General features: G+C 41.9%; 1 protein-coding gene across 1 annotated transcript in view; it reads right to left on the minus strand.

Moving 5' to 3' along the window:
• MEI4 (meiotic double-stranded break formation protein 4) overlaps nucleotides 1–18,742 on the minus strand; it is a 58,888-nt gene that overhangs the window by 26,754 nt on the left and 13,392 nt on the right. Inside the window, exon 4 of the mRNA XM_075269536.1 lies at nucleotides 5,480–5,608. Within this exon, the coding sequence (XP_075125637.1) occupies nucleotides 5,480–5,608 (129 nt within the window). The remainder of the gene's footprint in view (nucleotides 1–5,479; nucleotides 5,609–18,742) is intronic.

Raw genomic sequence — 18,742 nt, forward strand, 5'->3', positions numbered from 1 at the left:
CAGGTAGACTATGGCTTCCTGCTCTACCAGGAAAAGAATCATGGTTTGAGATCCGACTGTATTTTACTGGATTGGCAGTACAAGGGAGAACTGACTGCATCCCTCCCGATTTGGATTTTTTTTGTGTGCAAACATATTTTTTCACATATAAGCCATATTCACATAGAAACATTTATTGCAGTGGAAACATTTCAGTTGACTCTCATAAGATAAAATGTCTTTTTGAAGAATAGTTTCAGATAGAGAAGATGGAGACATTATGATATGTCAGTATTGAAACCGCCAATATAAATTCTCATTCATAGTTATTACATGCTGAGCATAATAAATCAACAAAACTCAAGGATAAGAATGTTTTATTTATTAGCCAACTTTCAATGCATTCATTATGCCTCATATTAATCGGCAGTATTTCCCAAAGGTGAAAAATGAGTCCTGGAGGTTTACTAGAAATGGCTCAGTTGAAACTGAATGCATGTTTTTTTGTTTTTTAATTGAAGAATGTTTGTTTGTGATCCTAAATTATCACTATACAAATAGTAGTTTAATTATTTCCTAAATGTCAATGTACATTTGATAATTCCTCAAAATAATTACTGGAACTTTATGAATGACTGCAAGTCATATTTAAATACTTCAAAAAATATGTTTGGAGAAAAGGCTATCCGCTGGACCAAGCAAGGATTTCTAAACTTGCAAATAAGCCTGATAAACTATTAGCCTCTAAATTGAGATCACGTCAGAGACTATACGTCATATACTAAATACAAGAGTCTGGTGGAAAGATAACTTCTAACTCCAACTCTATTTATTCACATTTTTACCAGTTCGGCCCTACCTCCACAAGCCCCTCGGAGATTTCCTCCGTGCTCAGATTCCTCTCTCTTCCCACTGTAACAACTGCCCAATTAGCCTCATTAAATGCCGCCATTACTGAGGAAGATTGATTCCCTAAATAATGAATTCTCCTACCTTTATTATAATGGATTCTCCTACCTTTATTGTAAGGACATGCTCAGCGTGGCCATGACAGTTATTCTCAAACCCAATAAAGATGCCACTACCCCTGCCAATTATAGACCCATATCACTTCCCAACTTAAATAGAAAGATATTTTCTTCTACACTCACGACCTGTCTGAATGACATAATCCCATCCCTCATACACTCTGACCAGGTGGGACTTTGTTCCAGGTCGACAGGCCTTGGATAATGACAGGAAACATTATTCACTCGGCTAATTCCCACAAAGACCTGATTTCCTTCTGGCCTTAGATATTGATAAAGCCTTCAATAGCTTATCATTATGTACCTCACTCAAGAGGTTTATGGGCATAACTGGCCATTTTCAATGAACCCTAACCACTTGGCAAGGTTGCCCTTTATCACCAGCATTATTCGAGATTGCAATAAAACCTATAGCTATCGCTATCCAATTTCATCTTAATATTGCAGGTGTTAAAAACGAGGAATTGGAAACTCCAATTCAGAGAGGATAACCACTCTCCTTTGTAGAACAATCCACTTTATTGAAAGCTCACATGCAACAAACACTTTTTGGAGATACCAAGTCTTCTTCTTCAAGTGTTTAAAATGAGACACTGAATTGGAGTTTCCAACTCCTACTTTCTAACATTTGCATCGCCTGGATTCCTGAAGCCCTGACACTGGGAGGATCTGCAGCTACACCTATTGGTGTGATACATCTTTAAAGTGGTTGTGACTCTTCACAACCCCATCAGGTGAGGGGGAAATCTTAACATCATATGCTGTTACAGTCACCATTTGTCACCTTGTCTTCATCTGTGTAATAAAAGAGGGGAAAACATGGATAGAAGTCTATGCTACCTCTCCCCCTGTGGTCACATATAGGTTATGCACAGATAATGATGATTTTTTTATTGTCTGTGCATCTCTTCTCCTCCATGCTGTGCCGAGATTCTCATTGCAGCTGGAACAGGGGGTAAGGGAGGGGTGTGTGACACTTTAATGCCCGATTTCATCAAGATGATATTAGATTCATTATAAATATGGGATCTAATCTTTCAAATGATTCCAAGATCATTATAATAGCCCCTACAGATCCAGAGTGATTAGGTATTAAAAAGCTGTCAGGAATTGAGATCTGCAGGGTTGAGATCTCCATTCTGGTTCTGTAAGAGCCATCATGGCTATAGTCCTTATGAATCCTGAGAAATTGGCATTAATAGCAACAATGTATTACATACATCCTTGGCAGGGAAAGGGTTAAACAAGCCATTGACGCCTTTGGGCTAGTTCACACATAAGAACTGCCTGGCTTATTTTGGTCTGGAAAAAAAGGCTTCCTAATAAGGAAGCAGTTTATTGACTTTGAGGCGTTTTGTGGAGCGTTTTGTGGAACAGTTTTTGGTAAAAACTCCTTGAGAAAACACCAGGCAGGTTTTCCCCTCCCCTACAAGTGAATGGACCGTAAAAAAACACGTTGCATTTTCAGTTACGTTTTTTGCAAAAAAAGTAACAAAAACATGATGCATTTTTCACCTCCCATTCACTTCTTTTGCTTTCCTCAGGTGGAATCCGTTGACCACCGTTGTATAGAGGCAGATTTTGAGGCAAAATCTACTGTCAAAATCGCCTCATTGCCCCCGTGTGAACTAGCCCAAAGACAGAAGCGAGATGCTGCAAGATGATTGGTCATTGGACCCTGCAATGACATTGAGAAGATGGGGTCCGGAGAGAACTAGATGCCATCTAACCCATCTGATAATAAAATGGTTTGGAAAATAATTACCTAGTGAACACTGGCTGGTTCAGGTGCCATATGTAGCTCATGCCAGGGTGAGACTGGGTGTGTGCCATCAGGGGATTCACGTGTTCTTTGTTGGCCAGTCAGTACCTTGCTACCATGAGTGTTTAACCCCTTATCGACCCAGGGAGCAATAGTACATCCTGTTTCGCTTGGGGATGTATGGAGAGATCTCAGGAGCTGAGCTTTCTCCATACTGGGCAGATGCCGGCTGTATAATAAAGCCAAGACCTGCCACTAACAGCAGCGATTGGTGCCTGCACCGTTTGCGGCTGTTAACCCTTTAGATGCCATGGTCAAACAGGACGGCGGCATCTAAATTGCGCAGGCGCCCTGGGCTCCGTTTTTCACAGCTCACTGCCCTCCAGAACGTCACTGGAGGGTGGTGATCAGTTGCTATGACAGCCGGGAGCCTATCGAAGGCTCCCAGGCTTGTCATTGCAATATATCTATTACACGCAGCCAGAGGTAGCATCTAATAAAATGATGACATTTTGCTATTCACTGTAATACAGTAGTATTGCAGTGAAAAGTATGAGCGATCAGACCCCCTAGGTTTCAAGGTCCCAAACTATTAAAATATTTATCCAATATGGTGAAAAAAATCAAAATAGCCAAATAGCATTTTTTTCAACACTTTGCCTGCTACAAAAAAAAATTGAATAAGTGATCAAACCATCAGATCTTTCCCCAAATAGTATCAATAAGAACGTCTTCTTGTCTGGCATAAAAAGGCACCATAGCCAGCTCCATACAAGTAAATATGCAAAAGTTACAGGTGTCACAACATGGTGACACAAACATTTTTATTTTGCAAAGTTTTTTTATTTTTTTTAAAAGGTATTGAAACATTACAAATGCTACATAAATTTTGTATCGCCGTGTTCGTACTGACCCGCAAAATGCAGGTAACATATCATTTTTACCACACCGTGAACGTTGTAAAAATTAAACTCAAATGAAATTGACACAAATGCATTTTTTCTCCAATTGCACCTCATTCTGAATTTTTTTCCAGGTTCCCAGTACATTGCCCAGCATATTGATTGGTGCCATTACAAAGTACAATTTGTTTCTGCAAACAATAAGCCATCATGTGACTGAACTGAAAAATGAAAAAGTTAGGGGTCTTGAAATGAGGGGAGGGAAAAATGAAAATGTGAAAACAAAAAAATGGCTAGGCCATTAAGGGGTTAAAGAATACTCTGAATACATAGATACACTAAATTCATAAACCATGAGGAGTGTGTGTGTGTGTCCCATCTCTTGGTATCTCCTCCTACCTTTCTCCCCAGTGAACAACAGACTATTGTGCTCTTCTCATGAATATGCTAAAAATTAGATTTAGGTGTTCAGTGTATTTTTTCGGCACTCATTGTAGCAAGACCCTTAATGGTTCAGGTTCACAGGGGAATATGTGAATACCTTGCAGCATACACCTCTATCCCATATATGTGCTGAGAACCTATAACGTTATTGAGCTGTCACAATGGTCCAAATGCAGGAAGGGAGCTTTAATTTTTTGGATACCATTGTAGAACATAGTACTCTTAAAACACTGATTTTGTGACAGGGGTCTTGTCATTGAAACATTTTAGTACTCACACGGTACTCCCTATCCTTATCCGAAGGATAACTGAATGATCAAATGCAATCCAACCACTTGGACCCCATCTGATTTTGAGAATGAAGATCCCATGTGTCGTGTGATTGGAGGGGCAGGTTACCACAGTGCTTGACTATTTCTGGCAGCTCCATATATATGAATGGGTCACAAGTGAGAATGTATGACGTGCCATAATATTCATGCTCTTCTGAGGGTGCTAAGCAGTCAGACCCCCAATGATCAGACAGTTATATTCTATTCCATGGCACAATCTCTGAAAAGGTACTGTTGTCTGTGTCTACTTACAGATACAGCTCTTTAGTATAAGGAAAATGTTTGTTTTTGTACCGTGGTAAGCAGTGGGTAGGAAATATAAAAACAAAAAACTTGAGAGTCTTCAGTAGTTGATACCTTTTTTCATGGCTAACTAATAATGATGGTAGATTACAACGTTTCGAAGCTCTCGGCTTCTTCTTCAGGTATATCTAAAAACAATTTCTGAAGGCTGCATATTTATGTACAGAGGGACACTAGGACTAGAATTCTTGGAGGGAGGGCGGAAGAAGGTTATAGGTATGTGTCCCTCTTTACATAAATATACAGCCTTCAGAAATTGTTTTTAGATATACCTGAAGAAAAAGCCCAGAGCTTCCAAATGTTGTAATCTACCATCATTATTAGTTAGCCATTAAAAAAGGTATCAACTACTGAAGATTCTCAAGTTTGATTATCAGTGCCGAGATCTGTGCCTGTGATAAGATAAGGACAGCTCTGCATGGAACAGGAAAAACACATAGAAAATTGTTTTCTTTTCACATCTCCATACTGAGTCAGAAGAGAAGTTGTTTTGAAATGATTATGCTTGTGTAGGACCACAGGCATTATTTAATATATATGTTGCATATATGAGATCTGTCCAAATAGTGCCATAACTAGCATGAAAATACATAATTTATCAAAAACTCAGGTACCCTTACATTTACTCAATGTAAATACCTCTATAACAAAAAAAAAGTTTCTGCATCCTATGTACAGTTGAATAATGCCTTAATTTCTTTATAAAATAATAAAATAAGAGAAACAAACCTGTGGCTGGAGAAGATCATCCACATAGTTCTTTACTTCTGAAAAAAGTAGATTTATTAAGGACCCCTGCAAAGCATGACATTTTCCCAGCTGGCGTAAACTATCTACTTTCGATAGTTGCATCTGAAACTAAAATTAATTTAAAAAAATTAATTAATATATACTTGATCTTCAACAATTTTTAGGTAGGTGATGCATGCAGGATTGCCACCCTAATTTGTTCTATTTTCTCAACAACCGATTTGAGAATCCTAGACTGCTAACATTTATAGTAATGTGTTCACACAGCTTACACACATGCACACATATTGTAACACATCTAGGCTCCATTCATATCACATTTCTGCTTTTTTAAAATAGTTAAAACAGATACAAATATTCTTCCAAATTTACATGGAAATAAAAAAACACCCTTTTTAAGTGAAGAAAGAAATAAGTGGTGTCACAGTTGCACCAATCCCCGAGCAAACGTGATACTGAATGCTTTTTGCACCTCTATGGAAATGGGGTAGGAAAACTATCCCTGGCACTACGACGGCTGACTAGGCCCTGCCTGCGGGTGTTGGTCAGCTGTACCCAAGCTAAGCTTGGCCCCGACAACTACTGGCTCTCTAAACACAAAGACCTAACAGAGAGATAGTATGAGAGCTGAAAGAGGCTAGGGATTGGGAATCTAGAAGTGGTCACCCCCTAGCGAAAGAATAAGTGCAGCTGCAAACAGTACTAACTAGGATGAGATGTGCTGGAGAACTAACAGACCAATAAACAATCATAAACACAGGGTTTTGAGGTGGACATGGCCTCAAAATCCTGACCAAAAAACCCTGTGTGAACTTACTTTAAATATGCTTTGGAGTACAATGTGTTATATGTCGTCTGATCTGAGTAAAAGGTCTTTTTAAACCCCGAAATACGTTATCTTTGTCATATTATTTTCTTAATAAAGCCAGGGGTATGTTATTCTAAATATCTGGTGGTCTATCCTGTATGATTTGTTGTTTGTCTGGAGAAAGCGCGATTCCTGGTATTTTCCATTATAAGCCATTGAGCTTGAATTTAAAGGGGTTGTCCCGTCACAAGGATCCTATCTATAATGCTTATTAATGTGAATGTAAGACTTTTCCTAAATACATTGTTTCAGCAAAATTGCTTTGTTTGGCCACTATCTTACTTTATTAATTTTTTTGTGGCCACAGCCCTGACCTAGCTGCTCCTGAGTCAAGTGATGTATTAGCCTGCTCTCAGGCGGGAGGGAGGAGGGGCTAAGTGCACGGGAGCGAGCCTGGAGGGGGGGGGGGGGCCGCCAATGCAGGGTTAGACGCCGGCACAGGTGAAGTCAGCAACATTGCTATACTTCTGCCCTGCATGAAGCAAGCAGGGGCAGAAGCGATGCTGCTATTCCGGGGCGGAGGAGCGGAATAACAGCATCGCTTCTGCCGCTGCTGGCTTCATGCAGGGCAGAAGCATAGCGATGTTGCTGGCTTCACCTGTGCCGGCGTCACTCCCCAGCATCTGCTGTAATAGAGAGGCGGATGCTGGGGACAGTTAGACGCCAGCACAGGTGAAGCCAGCAACATCGCTATGCTTCTGCCCTGCATGAAGCCAGCAGCGGCAGAAGCGATGCGGTTATTCCGCTCCGGGGTCACATATGCAAAGCCAAGCGGCGAGATGCCGCCGGCCCTGCGTGCACGCTCATACACCAGTCTAGCCTTCACAATGCGAATACAGACCCGACACCCTATGAGCGCGCACGCAGGGCCGGCGGCATCTCGCCGCTTGGCTTTGCATATGTGACCCCGCCCACCAATGACGAGACAAAGCCGGAAGACAGAAGAATTCACAGAAACGAAGACTGGTAAGTATGCGACGTGGGAATACCCCTTTAAGTATACAGCGCCCCCCAAACACACACACACACACACACACACACACACACACTCCTATTGTCAAGACAACAATTCTTCTAACTTTTTTTGGAGGGCAAATTGTACTTTATAATGTTACAATTTAGTATTAGTATATTAGTATTTAGTATAGTAGAATATTGCAGATTTTTCCTTTTTTGCCATCATAATAGGGTTGAAATGGAAAAATCTGCAATATTCTTATGGGTTTCTATTTTACTGCTTTCACCATGTAGTATGACGTGACATGTTACTTATATTCTGTGTGTCATTATGATGTCAGTGATATTAAATTTGGTTAATTTTTGTTAAGTTTTAATACCTTTACAAAAATCAAAAACTTTGAGAAGTTCAAAAAGTTATTTTATTATCATTACTCTGACAAAAGGAGAAAACTGGTGTACATTATGATAATTCTGGTGGAAATGCTAAATTCTGTAAACAGTATGCTCTTGCCACAGCCTTTTTTCAGACAATGGTGCAAAATTTTGTCCACAAATGATATTTTAAAAGTCTTGACTTTTTATGCCAGAAATAATGTAAAGTAAGTAGGGGGGGGGGGGTGTGAGAAACTTCTTTGGGCCAGTATGTAAGCTTCCATCATCCCTCTACTGGTGACATTAAGAAGCCAGTATGAAATGTCTGCAACAGGATCCAAAAGGTATATAATCCTGTAATACCATTTTAATACAATCAGAGCCTAGAGAACCATACACAATGGGGCAGTTTTATTATCCCCTACATAAGAGGCCACCTTGTGACTGTGTTGTGAACTGCAGCTTGTAAAGGGCTGTGCTAGCATGTATTTATAATTAATTTGGAGCCTTAATTAAATTAGAGCTAAAGAGCGGACACTATTGTACATGTAATGTGGCTCGGTAAATAACAAGGCCAAAAGCTCCCCAACACCTTCAAGGGGCTCTATCAGTGGGAAAAGTCATTTTTAACTAATCACACCTTTGCATAGCCTTTAGAAAGGCTATTCCACACCTACCTTTAGTATGTAGATTGCCTTAGTGGTTTCTGAATAAGTCTGGTTTTATTCATATGCTAATTAGACTGGTGCACGATAGATCGTGCACTCCTCTCCAGTTGTTTCCTATGGGAGGCTGCTGCTGCTGATGATGACTCAGCTTCCTGTTTGCCTCATACACATAGAAGATAATAGGAGAGAGGAGGCTGCTGGGAACTTCCTGAGCTGGCTGGAAGCTCATTAGCATATGAATAAAAACGGAATTATTCAGACACCACTGAGGCAATCTACATACTAAAGGTAGGTGTGAAATAGACTTTCTAAAGGCTATGCAAGGATGTGATTAGTTAAAAATGACTTTTCCCAGTGATAGAGCCCCTTTCAACTGATCTATGGCCAGTTCTAAGGATTCATTTACAGTGGGTGATCCTAAGCAGGTCATGGTACTGAATAGAGATGAGCTAACACTGTTTGGATCAGCCGATCCGAACAGCATGCACCCATAGAAATGAATGGAAGCACCTGGCACGGCGACCGGCCGCCGGCAAAGTGTACTTGCCAGGTGCTTCCATTCATTTCTATGGGTGCGTGCTGTTCGGATCGGCTGATCCGAACAGTGTTCGCTCATCTCTAGTACTGAACTGAATTGACCAGCATGCTTAGAGAAAAGAGTAAAAATTAAAATATTACAAAGCTTAAAAAATAATAATAAAAATATAACTCCCTTAAGGAATTGTCACAAGGGATGGCTGCATATACTTAACAAGGATGGCATTAAATGTTAGCCAACAAACACCTTGGAAACAATTACAGGTGAAAGAAATGAGCACAGGTTATTAAAAATGCTGTTATCTCCGCGTGACACTTATCATACCAGGATTGTGTTCTATTGCATATAAAAGATTTGCAAAAACAAATGCCTGGAGAGTAATGACGCAATTTGTTCCTCTTATCACAAAGTCACTTGTGTGTTTCCTAGTATTGAGAGCAAAATGTCAGCACTATCTGAGATATACAGAGTCAAAAGACAGACCTTCACAAATACAGAACTACAATAACAAGCAGCAATGTGGAATAAGCAAATCACATTACTTGATAAAAAGGAATCCTTTTTATGAATATAATCAGTTACCAGGTTGTACATTGACTTTTCAGTAGCCATTCTGGCATGTAGTTATGGCATATTAAGGCTAAGGCCCCACATTGCGGAAACACAGCTTTTTTTGTTGCAGATTTTTGTTGCGGTTTTTTAAGCCAAAGCTAAGAATGGCTACAAAAGGAATGGGAAATATATAGGAAGCTCTTATACTTCTACATTCTGCTAAATCCAGTCTTGGCTTTAGCTCAAAAAAACGCAGCAAAATCTGCAACAAAAATATCTGCATTTCCGTAAAGTGGGGCTTAACCCTAAGACTCTTTTACATGGGCTGGGAATTGGCCACTTACCAGGAGCTGCTGTTCTTAATAATGATTGATCAGCTCCATACTATAGTGAAGATTGCCGTCTTTAAGTGCAGCAGAGAGCAGCGTAACTGAAGTCTTTGCATAATACCTATCCGTTAACCAACAAGTGCCTTTTCACATACCTGAGACTCAAGCATTTCCTCTCCTCCACCCACAATGCACTTGTATATATTACATCTCTCCTTGATATCCTCAATGTGTGGACTTTTACACATTAATCTTTGATTATCTTTCTTGTTTGTTGCTGCTTGTCCACTCAGATTTATGGCAATTTTATACTTGCCTCCACATATTAGTGATTTGCTGACTTTGTATGTTACTACTTTATTTTTGAATTTTTTAAAAAAATTAATAAGAGTCATTGTATCTTAAAGTATTTTGGTCCCCAGTACAAACTTTAATATGGGTAACCCTTCTCTATATGCTTGATAGTGACAGTTATGGATACTGCAGTGGTATCTCAGAGACTTGAAAGGGATACAACTATAGTACCCACAACTTTATGTATAGAATACAGCGAGTGAACAGTACAGCGCCCACCATGTAAACAATACTGGAAGCTGTGAGGTCTGGGAAACGTCATATATGCATCAGCTGTTTGAAGAGACCATGATGCTTTTGCGAGCACCCTGACCCCTTCACTATTTACATCACACAGTATCTGCTTTATAACGGCATGCAATGTAATAACAGCCTGTAATAAAATGACACAGATGCTATAAAACAGATGGCATGCAATGTAAATAGTGAGGGGGCCACACACATTATAATATACTCCTTGCCGTAACTCTGCATAGTATAATATGCTCCCCAGAGACCCCTCACAGTATAATGCTCCACAGTGGTCCCACACAGCATAATATGCCCTGCACAGTAACCCCACAAAGTATAATATGCTCCCCAGAGGCCCACCAGTACAATGCTCCACAGCAACCCTGAAGAGTATAATATGCTCCCTAGAGCCTTACATGTCGGGTTTTTCTGTCCGCTTGAGAAGTTGGACATCTTTACATGCGGACAGGGAAGGACAGGCACGGAGTGCAAAAGAACGCACCCGATGCCCATTTAAATAAATGACAGGTGTCACGGACACAGCTAGTGTCCGCTCCTAATGGCCGTGAGAGATTTTGAGCGGACACTAGGAGTGGACACTACCTGTCGGACACAGATGGTAGTGTGAACGCCCCCTTAGAGGGGTTGAAATATAAAAAACAAAAAACTTGCGAGTCTTCAGTAGGTGATACCTTTTTTAATGGCTAACTCATAATGATGACAGAATATAGGGTTAGGGTTTGATATATTCTATCATCATTTTGAGTTAGCCATTAAAAAAAGGTATCACCTACTGAAGACTCGCAAGTTTTGTGTTTTTTATATTGCATACACACTAGCTAACACGGTACGATAACAAACCTTTATCTTAGAGGGGTTATCTACTTTCTTAGAATTGATGCTCTATCTTTAAGATAGAACATCAGTTTTAAATCATCAGGGATCCAACTTTCGGGAACCCCACGGGCTAGATGATTTTACCTGACCACAGCTCCCTACATTGCTTACATATCATAAACTGCGGTGCTCACTCATCATCCCTAGCTTTCTGCAGTCAGGTAACAATGGCTGATCTCTAGTGGTCCTTACTAGAGATGAGCGAACAGTGTTCTATCGAACAGATGTTCGATCGGATATCAGGCTGTTCGATGTGTTCGATTCGAATCGAACATCACGTGGCAAACTCCAAAAAAATTTGATTCCCCTCCCACCTTCCCTGGCGCTTTTTTTGCACCAATAACAGCGCAGGGGAGGTGGGACAGGAACTACGACACCGGAGGCATCGAAAAAAATCGGAAAAAGTCATTGGCTGCCGAAATCAGGTGACCTCCATTTTAGACGAATAGTGGATTTGAAATCCAGGTCATATGAGAATGTGAACTTTGTGACTAAGAGACAGGGATAGCTGTACAGGCAGGGATAGCTAGGGATAACCTTTATTTAGGTAGGAATGTTATTAAAAATAACTTTTTGGGGCTCTATCGGGTGTGTAATTGTGATTTTTGTGACATAAACTTTTTCCAATAGGAATGCATTGGACAGCGCTGATTGGCCAGAGTACGGAACTCGACCAATCAGCGCTGGCTCTGCTGGAGGAGGCGGAGTCTAAGATCGCTCCACACCAGTCTCCATTCAGGTCCGACCTTAGACTCCGCCTCCTCCGGCAGAGCCAGCGCTGATTGGCCGAAGGCTGGCCAATGCATTCCTATGCGAATGCAGAGACTTAGCAGTGCTGAGCCAGTTCTGCTCAACTACACCGTGTGCCGAGTGTGCACACTCGGTCTGCTACATCTGATGTAGCAGAGCTGAGTGTGCACACTCGGCTCTGCTATATCAGATGGGCTGACCGGCACACGGTGTAGTTCAGCAGAACTGGCTCAGCACTGCTAAGTCTCTGCAGTAGCAGGCTCTGCTACGTCAGATGTAGCAGAGCCGAGTGTGCATCAGATGTAGCATCATGTGTGCATCAGATGTAGCAGTGTGCACACTCGGCTCTGCTACATCTGATGTAGCAGAGCCGAGTGTGCATCAGATGTAGCAGAGCCGAGTGTGCATACTCGGCTCTGCTATATCAGATGGGCTGACCGGCACACGGTGTAGTTGAGCAGAACTGGCTCAGCACTGCTAAGTCTCTGCATTCGCATAGGAATGCATTGGCCAGCCTTCGGCCAATCAGCGCTGGCTCTGCCAGAGGAGGCGGAGTCTAAGGTCGGACCTGAATGGAGACTGGTGTGGAGCGATCTTAGACTCCGCCTCCTCCAGCAGGAGGATCATCTAGGATCATCTAGTGTGCACACTCGGCTCTGCTGCATCAGATGTAGCAGAGCCGAGTGTGCACACTATATCAGATGTGCACACTATATCAGATGTAGCAGAGCCGAGTGTGCACATTTGGCTCTGCTATATCAGATGGGCTGACCGGCACACGGTGTAGTTGAGCAGAACTGGCTCAGCACTGCTAAGTCTCTGCATTCGCATAGGAATGCATTGGCCAGCCTTCGGCCAATCAGCGCTGGCTCTGCCGGAGGAGGCGGAGTCTATGGTCGGACCTGAATGGAGACTGGTGTGGAGCGATCTTAGACTCCGCCTCCTCCAGCAGAGCCAGCGCTGATTGGTCGAGTTCCGTACTCTGGCCAATCAGCGCTGTCCAATGCATTCCTAAGGGAAAAGTTAGCTTGCGAAAATCGCAAGCTGACAGGGATTTCCATGAAATAAAGTGACTTTTATGCCCCCAGACATGCTTCCCCTGCTGTCCCAGTGTCATTCCAGAGTGTTGGTATCATTTCCTGGGGTGTCATAGTGGACTTGGTGACCCTCCAGACACGGATTTGGGTTTCCCCCTTAACGAGTATATGTTCCCTATAGACTATAATGGGGTTCGAAACCCGTTCGAACACTCGAACAGTGAGCGGCTGTTCGAATCGAATTTCGAACCTCGAACATTTTAGTGTTCGCTCATCTCTAGTCCTTACAGTCAGACCCCAGGCAAACCAATCTTAGCGGATATGCTGTTCACATAAATTTATAACTTATTAAAACCAATCCTTCATCTTGTTCTTATAACTCATTTTTGGCCCCTCCTTTCTTAGAAGGAGTTATCAGTATGCAGGTAAACACATTTGCTATCCTACGGAAACAAGTGCAACACATTTCCATATACTGTATATCAAAATTCTTATCTTGTAATATGTGTATGGTACACCAGGGACACCAAGTTAGTGTATATAATTCTCTGTCTTGTTTACATATAGTCTATACGTTTCACAGTTGCTTAGAGACTCTGAACTGCTGGATTATCTCATTCTCTTCGGGTAAACATCCTCCAGTGTCTCTCTGCTAAGCATACAGTCAACGCCATGAGAAAAGCATCCTGTGTACGCTATTTAGTCAAAAGACAATTATATAAGGAATACTATTAAAATATGCAGGGGGAGAGTATTGTGTATGCTACTTAAAGCTTGTTGTTAAGTTCCCATAAGGGTTTGAAACACGATGCATTGTTATGTTGGTTGTAATTTCTGCTGTAGTAAGACTGTAGTAATAAAAGGATTAATATATTTAGAAGCAATGTTCAGGTACACTGTAGTTTTAGCTAGAGTTATGTAAAGGGGTAGTCACGGAATAGATGTAGACTTTAGATTTTGCTGTTAGGTCACTCGAGCATAACAATTGTTCAATTGGGGAGACAAAATGATGCTAAATTTTGCTGTTACATACTTGTTATGGTGCGCTCTTGTGTTCTTTTGATTGCCTTTTTCCAAACAGAATATTAAAGAGAACCATCAGGAAATACAATTTGTCCCTCATATGGCTATTTGAACGGATAATGAAAAAGTTATAAAGTTATGGTTTTTGGAAAGAGGGGAGAAAAAAAATTAAAACAAAAAAAATAAAAATGTGCTGCAACAACAAGGGATTAAAGATTCCAACTGAAAACAGATTTTTGTTTTTGTGCAATTAATATTTGTGGGACAGCAACTTTAACCCCTTTTGAACATCCACCGTATATGTACAGCTTTAAACATGGCACTAGCTCAGGAGTCAAGTTGGTGCCATAGTTGGGCGGGTTAGGCTTGGCCTACAATAGCCCTACATATTACACAACATGTTGGGGCAGGTTCTGAATGACATTTTAGGTTTACACTCCATAATGTCTAAAAAGGCCTATTATATAATGTGTTTGCTTCTGAATGGTACTAACTCTTTGTGAGGCATTTTATGCTAAAGCACTTGCCTGATTTACAAAGTAAACTACCGTATTTTTCGGACTATAAGACGCACCCAGGTTTTAGAGGAGAAAAATAGGGAAAAAAAAATTTCAGGCAAAAAATGGTAAAATATTTAATGTATGGGAGTTGTAGTTTTGGAACAGCTGCAAGACCACATTGACAGGTGACCCTGCAGCTGTACGGGGATGTATAGGGCGTTTTTTTTGTGGGGCCAGGTGTACTTTTTAGTTATAACATTTTGGGAAATGTTTATTGCTTAGATCACCTTTTATTTAAATCAGAGGCAAAACAGTGAGAAAAACCTGGCGGTTTAGCACTTTTGATTTTGACGTTCACTGTACATAAAAATATTAGTAGACCGGGCATTTTCAGACACAGGGATACCTAATGTATATGTTTCACAGTAATGTTATACTTTTATATGTATTCTAGGGAAAGGAGGTGAACTTTTATTTATTTTATTTTTTATTATATTTTTTTTAAGTGTTTTTTTTTTTTTTTTTTTTACTATTTTATTATCCCCCGCCTAGCGGGCTTGAACCTGCAATCATTTGATTGCAAGTCCCATAGACGGCAATACAAGTGTATTGCCGTCTATGGGAGATTCTATACATTACTATCGCGGAGTGTCATAGACCAGCCGCGATAGTAATATACACTCACCGGCCACTTTATTAGGTACACCTGTCCAACTGCTCGTTAACATTTAATTTCTAATCAGCCAATCACATGGCGGCAACTCAGTGCATTTAGGCATGTAGACATGGTCAAGACAATCTCCTGCAGTTCAAACCGAGCATCAGTATGGGGAAGAAAGGTGATTTGAGTGCCTTTGAACGTGGCATGGTTGTTGGTGCCAGAAGGGCTGGTCTGAGTATTTCAGAAACTGCTGATCTACTGGGATTTTCACGCACAACCATCTCTAGGGTTTACAGAGAATGGTCCGAAAAAGAAAAAACATCCAGTGAGCGGCAGTTCTGTGGGCGGAAATGCGTTGTTGATGCCAGAGGTCAGAGGAGAATGGCCAGACTGGTTCGAGCTGATAGAAAGGCAACAGTGACTCAAATAGCCACCCGTTACAACCAAGGTAGCCAGAAGAGCATCTCTGAACGCACAGTACGTCGAACTTTGAGGCAGATGGGCTACAGCAGCAGAAGACCACACCGGGTGCCACTCCTTTCAGCTAAGAACAGGAAACTGAGGCTACAATTTGCACAAGCTCATCGAAATTGGACAATTGAAGATTGGAAAAACGTTGCCTGGTCTGATGAGTCTCGATTTCTGCTGCGACATTCGGATGGTAGGGTCAGAATTTGGCGTCAACAACATGAAAGCATGGATCCATCCTGCCTTGTATCAACGGTTCAGGCTGGTGGTGGTGGTGTCATGGTGTGGGGAATATTTTCTTGGCACTCTTTGGGCCCCTTGGTACCAATTGAGCATCGTTGCAACGCCAAAGCCTACCTGAGTATTGTTGCTGACCATGTCCATCCCTTTATGACCACAATGTACCCAACATCTGATGGCTACTTTCAGCAGGATAATGCGCCATGTCATAAAGCTGGAATCATCTCAGACTGGTTTCTTGAACATGACAATGAGTTCACTGTACTCCAATGGCCTCCACAGTCACCAGATCTCAATCCAATAGAGCATGTTTGGGATGTGGTGGAACGGGAGATTCGCATCATGGATGTGCAGCCGACAAATCTGCGGCAACTGTGTGATGCCATCATGTCAATATGGACCAAAATCTCTGAGGAATGCTTCCAGCACCTTGTTGAATCTATGCCACGAAGAATTGAGGCAGTTCTGAAGGCAAAAGGGGGTCCAACCCGTTATTAGCATGGTGTACCTAATAAAGTGGCCGGTGAGTGTATATCTATGACAGGCCTGGGAGCCTTCATTAGGCTCCCGGCTGTCATCAGAACAGGTCGGCTCCTGCGGCCTCGCCGTGCAGGAGCCGGCCTGCATCACTAAAGGTATGGGGCCGGTGGGGACCGGCCCCGGGGCTAACTTTAAACTGCCGGGACCTGCGGAGGAGGAGCGGATTTGCAGCATGGCCGCGCTACTGCCACCGCTGGTTTTCTTCAGCGGCAGGAGCGTGGCAATCTGCAGGCCCCGGAAGCTAAGACAGTCCCCGGCATCTGCTGTAATAGACCGGCGGATGCCAGGGAGTATTTTAGCTGCCGGGGACTACAGATTGCCACGCTCCTGCCGCTGCAGAAAACCAGCGGTGGCAGTAGCGTGGCCATGCTGTAAATCTGCTCCTCCCCCCACATTCGGACTATAAGACGCAGCATCATTTTCCTCCGAAATTTTTGGGGAAAAAAGTGCGTCTTATAGTCCGAAAAATATGGTACTTTATTCCAGTATACATGGTGTGGATTGCATGGACAGCGCACTGGTTTCAGTGAGAAGTGTGTAATTCTTACAGATGGGATCCCCAATAGATTATAGCAGATTACAAGGTATTTCAGCAGAGATGCACCGATTGACAGAAAAGTAAGTACACACTAGAGAAATGGAAGGCATTCAGCAATCAGGAATAATATCCAATAGCTTTATTTAGAGCAATCTGCAACACAAATATAGGATAGTAATAAAATAATGTAGTAACATCCAGCAAAAACTAATAATCAATAATCGCTGAACCTATCCAGGTGATGTTTATGCCAACAATTCCTTATCATGATTTAATGATTTGAAACTGTTTTTGCAAGAGGTTACTACATTTTTTAAATCCTATAACAGTGATGGTAAACCTGAGATTTGCAGAATCCCTAGTCTGTTGCACACAGCAACAGTTTTGTAGACATGTCTGAGCACGCAATTAGGAGAATCAACCCCTCTCCTCTCTATTCACTTTGTCTTTCTCTCCTCTCTATTCACTGCTTTTCTCTCCACTCTATTCACTGCCTTTCTCTCCTCTCTATTCACTGTCTTTCTGTCTTGTCTCTATCTATAGATGGACTTCCTTGGTTGCAAAAGCGTTAACAGTACATTAGCTAGAAGGGAGACACCTAGTGGCAGAAAAAAGGCACACTTTTAATTAAGATGCATTACATTTTGGTCCAGAATCACTTGCTCTATAAAATTAGATTAAACTGTCTGTAAAGGTAGTGACCATTTACATTTAAAATGTGATTTAGCTTATTGTTACCTGTCCCACACCAATATACCTGGCCTCTAGGAAGTATTTTGCAAAATCTTAATGTGCCGTCACTCGGTCAAGAAGTTTGGTGCCAGGAAAAGGCTTCTCATAGCCATAGCAAAATAGAAATAAATTTCCTGCACTCAAATTAATGCTTCCAAAATATTGTGAACTTTTATTAACATCCGACAAAAACGTTTCGGTCATATATAGACCTTCTTCAGTTTGTCTTAAAAATACAAAAGGAAATAACAAAATATAAGTGATTCCATCTCATAAATATAGTACAAACAATATACAAATAACATACAGACAATAGTACACAACTAGGCAATCAATGGTGTTAGATATATAGCCGAAAAGGTATAGGGTTTATAAGACATGTGCATATCTGGGCAACACCATAAAATGAGCAAACAATAGTAGAGCATGCATAAACAGATGAAGTAGGTGTATTCAACAAGATGATATACTGCCAAACCGAATAGGATATGTCGCCGTGCTTCTACTGAGGAATGGTGCCCAGCTTACTAGACAAAATGTTATGTCCTATGAATACATTGGTATCACAAATCCTGTACAATCTTACCGGTGGGGTATAGTGGAAAGTGGAAGCTTCTGAAAGTGTCCAGGTCAGAAAGAGCAGTAGAGGTGTGGGAATGTGGGGTTAAAAGGGGATTTTTGGCGCCAAGAGCCGTCAGACCGGGAGCCCCGCCCCTAAAGGGGGCGTGGCCCCAAGTCCAAGGACCCTCGGCGCCCCCCACAATGACAGACTCGCCTGCACTCTCTAATTATCGGCAGTCTTAGCTGAGCAATACACTTCTCCCGATGCGTTCCACTGTGGAACGCATAACTTCCTGCCGCGGCACACGCGAACCGGAAGTGCCCGTCTTCCTTGTGCGTTCCACGGTGGAACGCATAACTTCCGGTCGCGGCACACACGAACCGGAAGTGCCCGACTTCCACACTCCACGGGGCGGCTAATAA

Source organism: Leptodactylus fuscus, chromosome 3 (assembly GCF_031893055.1).
Source record: "Leptodactylus fuscus isolate aLepFus1 chromosome 3, aLepFus1.hap2, whole genome shotgun sequence".
Lineage (NCBI taxonomy): Eukaryota > Metazoa > Chordata > Amphibia > Anura > Leptodactylidae > Leptodactylus > Leptodactylus fuscus.